At 34.1% G+C, this 9,638-nt stretch overlaps 1 protein-coding gene across 2 annotated transcripts in view; it reads right to left on the bottom strand.

The window, feature by feature from the left end:
- Positions 1-946: 946 nt before the first annotated feature.
- The window catches only part of PDE6C (phosphodiesterase 6C), a 31,290-nt gene continuing 22,598 nt past the window's right edge, over positions 947-9,638 (bottom strand). Inside the window, exons 16-23 of one of the 2 annotated variants that reach the window (XM_040605572.1) lie at positions 9,186-9,286; positions 8,004-8,111; positions 7,665-7,728; positions 6,567-6,641; positions 6,339-6,422; positions 5,168-5,321; positions 2,960-3,011; positions 947-2,299 (exon numbers count right to left, since the gene is read on the bottom strand). In XM_040605572.1, coding sequence (XP_040461506.1) covers positions 2,992-3,011; positions 5,168-5,321; positions 6,339-6,422; positions 6,567-6,641; positions 7,665-7,728; positions 8,004-8,111; positions 9,186-9,286 — 606 coding nt within the window. In that variant the 3' untranslated portion in view covers positions 947-2,299; positions 2,960-2,991. The remainder of the gene's footprint in view (positions 2,300-2,959; positions 3,012-5,167; positions 5,322-6,338; positions 6,423-6,566; positions 6,642-7,664; positions 7,729-8,003; positions 8,112-9,185; positions 9,287-9,638) is intronic. The other variant, XM_040605571.1, reaches the window with a different exon arrangement.

Genomic DNA, 9,638 nt, shown 5'->3' with positions numbered 1-9,638 from the left:
CCAACACAACTTGAAACATTCTTTAGTTCATGTTTCCAGAGAAACAGTCGGCACAAGAATAGTTAATAGTGGTTCTTTTCTTTGTTGTATGAAAATTACTTTGGATATAAAGGACAGCCTTTTTGTGAGTTAAATGTTCATGTTAATCTGAGAAAAGTTGATGCTGTATATTTTTATAAGTACTTTTCACTGTAGATACATTTATAGAAAGTATTTATAATAAGTATTTGATGTGGGAAATGTAACAGCAGAGATGGTTGTATTTATGAACATTTTACATGCATTGTATGAATAAGTTGAGAACTCTATTTACAAGTATTACTTAACATAATTTACATTTTAAACAGTTGTACTTGCATAATAGATGACAGTACAAGGACATATTTAGGGTGTCCTTGAGTAAGAAATAAACATAGCCTTGCATGAAGGCTTCTTTAGGTAAGAAGGTGGATTTAAAGGTTAATTCTCTGTCATCTTGCAGGCTTGGTTGAGAGTCAAATCTAATCTGCAGCAATCTGCTTACATGTATGCAACTTGCCCAAAGGGGCTTTTGTCAAACGTGTTTCTATATTTATTGTTCAAGAGTTGTATATTAAGTATTTGTTCTGGATAACTAGGTCCTCTTTGGGTCTTTAAATACAGTTATAAAAAGGTACACTATACATATTAAATACATCATTTAATACAGTTTGAATAAAATTACATGATCATACAACCTTGAAATAGATTTCTTTAGTATCTGCATTTAATACAGAAAATAATACATGATACCTAGTTTTATGTCAACTAAGTTTGCATAAAATATTTGGTCCATTTATAAATAAGGATGTAATATAAGTGAGATTCTTTTTGTGTATTCCTTTAATTTTGGGTGATAGTTGTACACAGTATCTATGTTCATAGAGCATTCTTAGAAAGGTTTGTGATATGGCAGATTGTTCTGTCATTCTCCCTTCTCTGTGGATGCTAAGGGCCGTTTAGAGAAAAAAAAAAAAGATTGGGTCTGCTTTCTTGAAGGGGTGAAAAAAGGTGGCAGGATTGAGTCTCCATGTCAGACTTGTTTGTTGCAGGAATTGCATTTGATGTCCATTTCCTTTTAGATTTGGAACTGGTTCCAGTTAATGCTCAGATCTGTGCGTAATATAACTACCCATTTTTGTTCCTTCATCTGCAGAAGGAGCTGGCTTCGTGAGACCTGAGTAGAAGATACGGAGTGGACTCTGCCATTCATCAAGAACTGAAGGCTTTGGTAGGGAGACTGTTGTTTACGAAGAGCTAATTTGTGTGCTGTCTGTCCTCTTGTTTGTAGAAAGGGAGATAATGTGAATTCTGATTTGCTTTACTTCTGCTGTCCTCTCCCTCCCAAGATTAAATTGGTGCCAGTTCATTGGTTTTCAGACACTTTCATTTACTGCATTTTAAAAAAAATGTGCATTGGGAGTATGTGAGCCTTTTAAATGCCTTTGAATATAGATCCTGCTCTAGAGATAGAGTAAACTCTTGTACCCAAAGTATGATGTTTATGGTCTGCCTTTTTCATTTTTCATTAAAAGGTGGTCAGTTTGGGAACTGTGGGCAGAGCTATTTGCATATGGGCAAAAGAGTGGTTTCTCTGAGCAATGGCTACAATTCATATTTATCCTTGGTAGTTTTGAAAAAGTACTGTGTACCCTTGGCCTTCTTTCTATAGGTATGAGCCAGGGAATTGTGTTGAGCATTCCTAAAGTGAAGGAGATGTTTACTCTAGAACTTTATATAGTATTGAGAATGAAGGAAAAGGACACAATCCCAGATTAATGAAATACACATAATATAAAAATCTAAATATACAAGTTACGAAAGTAGCAATTTTTTTGAATTGTACATGTTAGATTTCATTCAGTAATTTCACATACAAACTGTCAAAATTATTTATATTTTTCCTGAACAGTGTGCAGAAGTTACATATTTTAATAAAAATACTTGTATATAAATGGAGTGACATGAAAAAATAACTATAGCGCATTTAACTCATTTTGCACCATTATTTTTTCTTTTAATTTTCCAGTTTTTAATTGTAACTGTTTACTCCATTAAAAATTATTTCCAACAAATGGCAAGAGTTTAAGAGGATTGTTAAGAGATCAATCTATACTATTCTATGCAAAGCAGAAATCCGCTGGGGCTCATTGAAGTTCTTTCTAGATGTCTTTTCTGTAGCAGAATCATTCTGAGACAAAGAATTACAAAAGTATACATGTTTTGGATTTTCCATCCTCTCCACTTCCTCCACCACCACCACCTCCAGCTGCATTTTCAGCTAAAAAACAGAGAAGGGAACTAAAGTGAGTATTTTCTGTTAATTTTAGTGGCTCTAATTTCTTGTTTAAATGGTGTTGCGTCTGTCATATGCATGTTATGTGTGTTTGACCTTCTGAAAATTGGATGTGTTTTCATTACACATGGGCTGTTTTCATTACACATGTCTGGGAAAATGGAATAGGAAACAATAACACATGTTATATATACATATGCGTATATACTGTAGCAGTTGATACCAGCATTTCTCAAAGGACCAAACACACACTGAACCACTCTTACTGGAAAGTTTCAGTAGTTAAATATATTTATAACTCTGTCCCACACATACGAAACTGAGGTATGCAAGGCATGCAAAAGAAATAAACTCTTGGATCTTACATATATAATCTGTGAATCTATTTTTGAAGCAGATGATACAAAAACTTTAATTTGACCTAAGTGTATAAACGTTTATCCAACCCTACATGAATCCCTTTGTAATGACCAATTAAGAGAGACGCCTTTTATGTTTGTAATCTTATAGCTACTGATTCTGTTACTGTCTCTCTCAAATGATTCCACAGATGCTCATTGGTCATAGTTAAGATTCTTTCATTGTAATAAATTGCGTTTCCAGGTTCATTTAAGGTAAGATACTAATATTAGAATTAAAACTTACATTTGAAAGCTGTGGATCACCATGTTACTAGGTCATTTTCGACCCTTTCCACCTGCATTGAAACATGTCACATAATCAGTGTCCTACCCTCTGTAATTTGGGATATAATCAACACTATGTACTAACTATGTATTTTATTTTCTTAGTTGAATACTGTATTCTGTTTTAGTTTCTGTTCTGAACTTTCCACTGTAGTGGTTCAGCAAATATGGTTTTTTTAATTTAATTTTATTTTCTGTCTACTGAATGGCTAAGAGTAGTCAGATCACTGAGATCTAGAGAAACCCCTGTTGTTCATCATGTGTCAAATTATTGTTTGTATGAACTGACTTAACAAACCCATACGTTTACATGGCCTTGATTTGACAGTATCAGATTTGTTCTTCACAGATGTTCATGGCCTCATTCCAGTGCATGTTTTAAAAGATGCAAAGTATTTCCCTTACATTTTGTGATACCAATTATGATATGCAAAGGTTGGATCCTTAGCTCCTGCAAATCAGTCTGTCCGTGCTTGCCTGTTTAAGGTTCCTTGTGGGAAAATACTCCTTTCCTTAAGTCAGTGACTAAGTGATTCCAAAATATCAATGATGTCAATTGGTCCTAACTTCAAGTAGGAGCAGAAATGCCTGACTTTTCCTAAATGTATAATTTAATTTTTATTTAAGAACCTTATGCTTAAGGGCATAGGATCTGACTTTAGTAACTAAACTGTCCCACAAGAAAGCAAAATATATAAGGAGGTCTGTGTGTAGGTCCCCAGTTGTTTTGTTTTGTTTTGCTGGTATTTCTGAGAAGTTCAGATGCTTACATTCCAGTGTAAGGAAAGAGTACCTTGTTCATGCTCACAACCAGCTAGTTCTCAGAAATAAATCGGTCTTAAATAAATAAGATTATATGATTAATTGTAAAAACACTGTCTTTAAAAGTAAATTTGGGAGACAATGGGGTGAGCGTAATTTCTTTGAAAGTGTGTGTAAATGGTATCACAGTGTGAGCAGGCCAAAATATTTCTTGTAATTTTATTACAATAATAATACTTGACTCATTTTATTAAATAAGTCTTTCAAAAATCTGCTTTGATTAAGTCATGTAATTTAACGGTACTTTTTTAACCATTTACAACTTTTCTTTTTTTGGCTTAGTATCATTTACTTTAGGAGCCAATAACTATCTAGTGCCACTTCACACTGACAGTAACTTGATGGGTGGCCTTGAGTAGCCTCTCTTGTGTGAAATGTGAAGAATACTCACCTATTTCGCATAGACACAGATTAACAAATAAATTATTCAGTACTGTTCTATCTTTTAAAGGTGTGAAACACACGATTAAACTAACTTTTTTCTTCAAACTATGTGATAATAAATCGTTCTGTAGCAATCAGCCACATGTTTCTGTTTTAATCTCTGAACTTTTTCAGTCATCTCAGCTGACTGGCAGAGCTGTTGACCTGCTGTTCCACATGCAATATGGAATAAAAGTAACTGACTTATTTCACTGTTACACTTGAGTGATAGGTTCTCAGATTGTATAAAAGCAGATTCTTTTCCAGGTTATCATATGCAGAACTTAGATTTTTAGAATTTTAGGACTTGGGCTGTCTTAGGAAGATTAGTGTCAAATTTGTAACACAAGAGAGTATATTTCAACCAAGAAACTAATGGTAGGGATCTAGAGTCAAAAGCTTTATCTTTAACTTGGAAGAGAACTGAGGATTTGCACTGCTTCTTTGTGTTCCAAATGTACATTATCCATTCCCATCTCTTTTCCTTATGCTTTTCATTTTAAACTTAAACAAAGCACCTGAATACATTTGGAGCTGATGCTACACATAATTTGGATACATGCCTAGTATTTGAGGTGATCGCAGCATTCACAGATAAAGAAATGTTTAATTACACTCAGTTTCAAGTCTTAAGGCAAAAGAAATTTTACATTCCCTTCACTTTTGTGATGGTCACATATTCTAAAATTCTGCAGTTTAGATAATGAAGTCAGTATACTGGATTTGTGTAATCTCTAAAGGGTTGCTCCTCTTCCAATTAAAGATAAAGCTAATTCAAAAATCAAATACTCATTAGTATACTCACTCATTAGTATGAAGTTTAATAGAGTGCACACAAGTACACTGCATGTGTGAATTTGAGAAAGAATATCTTGACTGCCTTACAAATACATATAAATGAAAACCTTAGAAGTTACTTAACCTTTTTTGGCAGCTGCTTCTTCTTCCTTTTTCTTTTGTTCCTCAATAATTTTCATCTTCTCTTCATATTCATCAGCTCGTGTTTTCCATTCCACCCTGTTGTTTTGAAGACCATCAAACATAGGTGTAATTTCCTTGTGAAACCTTGAGAATTCCTATACAAACAATTAAATTAGTAAATTAGAAATTTGTAAACAACGGTTTGTAAAGTCCAAATTTGTGGAAATACTGTTGCTTTGCAGAGAAAACATTAACTTTCATTTTTCTATTAAATGAATTCAGTATGCATGCTAGATGAATTATTTTTATTTGATTTCACATTGTTTTCAAGTACTTGTTCCATCTCTGGTATTGGTTTTCTGTAGAAAACAAAAAATTTTCAAAGAAATAGTGTAAGTACCTGCTGGTGCACATTTTGAAAGCATGTTCTTGGCCATGCAGTGGTGGGATATTATTGGTAATACCGTATTGGGATGATAACGCCCTTTCGTGCACATAGTCAGTTAGAAAAAGTCTGGATTGTATACTGCACATTTCAGTATCTTCCCAATTCCCACATTTGATAGTCTGGTTCATATAATACAATTATAACTATGATACATGGTATTTATCATATGATTATCAGTATCAGGATATAATAAAGTCTAGTATCCTATAGTATGTTCCAAGCAGATGAGGATGTATCTGAAGATGTTACTTTTCTGCATGACGTTTTGGGATATGTTAAAAGCTAGACAGGGATTAATAATGTTGGGATTTCAGTGCCTTACAGAAGATACAGAATATCTATATTTCCATAATATTTGAAGTTTCCTATTCCCCTTGCTGTGCTATTAACTACTTTCTGTAGCCATCCACATGTTATATACTTAAATTAAATGGGGCTGTGAAGAATCAGACTGGGCTTTCTAACTCAGTCTTTCAAAGTAGTTACAAAACCTCAGTGCCCTCAAGTTTCACTGAGATCATCGCTTTTTATGAATTTGCTTCACATCTCTTGAATTTGTTTTGCGGGCACAATTCTATGTAACAAAAGATTGAGAAACTGTGGCGATTGTTCACCCTGTAATCAGGAGTCCTGCTGCTGTCTAGAATTTTTAAACTGCAACAGTTTGTCACTAATTGTGCCATCAGAACTGCTGCAGCAGGAAAACAATAAAAATTATTCTTACCTTGTACACAAATGTACACACAAAATCTATGAAACCAACTTGGAGCTTAGGTAGTTCATCTCCTTTGTTTCTGTCCATCATAGGCTAGAATAGAATAGCAATAATTTAAATTATGTAGATATCATGCTTTTTGGTATAATGATCTGGCAAGTATCGTGAACCATTATCTATTCAATGTTTTAATAACAGTTAATGCTGCTTAACACAGTTAAATTATTTAGTACTTACAATTGGTTGTTGCTGTAGCACAGTTCGTTCCAGGTCACCTTGCTCCCAGAATTCATTTGCAACCATGAGGGCAACCTGAGCGATCACAATTCAGTGGAAGTGTCAGCAGAAAGCAGTAAATTTAAATAAATAAAGAACAAGGCTTTCAAGAAAATGTTAAAATGTTGACTAACCAAGAACTGGCATATTACTGTTAAATACTTCACTATTACTACTAACTTCCCTTCCACAAAGACAGGACTTATTTCTTGTTAGCTGTGTTATCTCTGACTAGTTTAAAAACTTCTCCAGAAATAGAGAGTTTCAGTCAAACACAATAGAATTCCACTCTATAATCCCTGCAGAGGTAGTCAAGCACTTCTTTCAAAAATTAGACGCTCTCTGGCGTACTTAAGACTTTTTCCAGCAAAATAGCTCTACCAATATTCTGGTGCATGCTCAGTAAATGATAGATTATAGTCAACAGGAACAAGACAATATTAGTAACATAACAATCTTCTAGTGACTGTAATGTGTATTACTTAGAAGGCTCCACAAGCATCTTGTTGTATTTTGATTATGCATTGTTAAAACCTATTCCTGTAAAGCTAAGCAATGAGCTTCAGTGTGATGATCAATAAGTACTGGAGCACTTGAAGTGCTTACATAGAAAGCAGTATCACACTATTACAAAATTTGTTTTTAGCATGTTTAAGCTACTTTGCAATGGCACCAAGATCTACAGAATAGAATGGACATAATTCAAATTATAGTGTTGTTAAACCTGTACCTTAAAAACAGCTGAAAAATAGCAAAAGTTGGATAGCACAATAATATCCGAGTGATATTTAGGGGTAGCTAGGGCAACTGGCAGAATCAGGAATGCCAGTTTTAGCTGAAGGACAAGTAGAGAAGTGTGGAACAGCTATAGAGTGGTTGGGGAGAGGCATCATGGAACCCTTACAGTGACAGAAAAACAGAGGTGGTTTTCTAGAAACACAGGTGCAGATACTTAAGTATCTATCAACTGATAACTAAGTATTATTTTTTTTTAAAATGATCATGCACCAAATAGGCAGTAAAACAGATAGTAATATTATCTATGCAAAAAGTACCTACCTTACTTTGCACTTCCCAAGGCTTGGTTATTGCAGACAGGTCACATCCAGTCATCATCATAGCCCTTTGAAAACACAGAACAGGAGTATAGTTAGGATGATGATAGAGAAAAAAAATATCTAATTTTTTTAAGTAATTTAGATACCTAAGATACAAACAGATGTAGATTTTGCACATTTTGAGAAGATTGTAGACACCTATTTCTAATTTAAAATCATGGTTATGCTCATAATTGGATAATAGCACCAAGTCTTAATTTACTCATTTAGGTGCCCAAATTCTTTCAAAATCTGGTCCTAGATAACTTACTGAATAAAGAGTAAAATATTAACCACTTACATGATGACTTCTTTTTTGGTTGGGTCAATAGATATATATTTAATTGCCTCCTCTTCTGTTTCCATTTTTTCAATTGCGTCCACAATCTTTTGAAACATAGTTCTTTTCCTGTTGAAGCATACCAATAAACCGTGTATTAGTGAACAAAGTGAGATAGAAAACTTTATTTCTGGTATTTACGCTTTTCCAAAGTAGCATCCTAGACATGGTAGTATCAAAGTGACACCTTCCTGTTGAACTCAAACTTTTCAGGTACCCTAGCATATTTAGATTTTGCTAAATACCACTGACATGTAAAGTGTTATGCCAGAATTCCTGACAAAGAAACAAATAACCTGTTTCCTAACAATTTGTGTTAAACTGTCTGGGGTGTCATTCTTATTTCTTTAATATTACATGTTTGTTACTTCGTGTAACATAAGAAATCGACAAAAGCAAAGCAAATACTAATAAATGTTCTTCCAATCCCTCCCCTCAAAAATCCAAAAAAGCACTAAGACCTGACTGAGGAGAAATTTCAAAAATATAAATGTGTCTTACAATTTGCAATTGCTTAATAAATCTTCTGATTTGCATTTAGGATGAATGAAATAATGGAATTACTGTTTACTAAGATTTAATAACTGCTGTTGAACAATTTACTGAATTGTGTCCTATCTTCTCACCTTAAATTGTCTCAGACATAAGACATCCGGACTGAAACAAAGGCTCCATATATCTTTAAGGAAAAAACCCATTATAAAAGCACATTAAATCAGTAACTTAAGAACAGGATGGATGATTTGATATTTGGAGTCTTTGGCATATTTAGCCCTGGGGTCAGTTGATGTCTGCAGTTTTGTTTTTAAACCAGGATTTTAATTTCCATGTCATAAGCATACTCTTGCTGAGTGTGAGTAATTGTACCATGGTATGCTAAATCACACATGCACACAACCTTACAATTAGCCTAGAGAATCCACACTTCTGGAATGTAGTGTTGGCTCATAGATTTATTTGTTCTCTAATTTGAAAGCTTATAATGAATCTAAGAATGTCTTGGGTTTTTACATGAATTAGATTTAATAACAATTTTAAATACAGCTTTGTGCTCTGCATATAAACAGCTACAAACTACAGTTAAAATTCTATAGAATGTAGACATTTTTTTCAGTAGGAAGTTATACAGAATGTAATACTTACTTGAAATACAAAGCCAGGTCAGTTGCTATTATTGCAACTTCGAATAAGTGTAGAACAGTTTCAAACTGGCGCTTGTTTAGGTTCTGGAAGATGTTTAAACTCTGCAAGATGGAAAGTTTGCGAATTCAGTTGCTTTTCTAAGGCTGTCTTTGGTTTGTTCTATACAGGTTGTCTTATAGAACAGTGTAACGAAATTGGCTGACTAAAGTCCCTAAATTAAAATACAGTGCAAACAGAAAATTATTCAATTGGTGAAGATGGCCCTTACTCACGTCTAATGGACGGCTCAGTAACTGTGAATGGGCGGTGGGTCTCGGGTGCTGCCCAGGGACCGCACAAATAACGACACCCACAGCCACTCACTCAGCTGCGAGCCCTGCTATTGCCATATCTAAATTAAAACCAAAGAAAACCACCTGTATTCCACGTAAATAGCAAAGAAATGGCAGTTCT

The sequence above is a fragment of the Falco naumanni genome, chromosome 9 (assembly GCF_017639655.2).
Source record: "Falco naumanni isolate bFalNau1 chromosome 9, bFalNau1.pat, whole genome shotgun sequence".
Taxonomy (NCBI): domain Eukaryota; kingdom Metazoa; phylum Chordata; class Aves; order Falconiformes; family Falconidae; genus Falco; species Falco naumanni.
The sequence above is the reverse complement of the archived record's forward strand: the minus strand, read 5'-3'. Positions and strand labels throughout refer to the sequence as shown.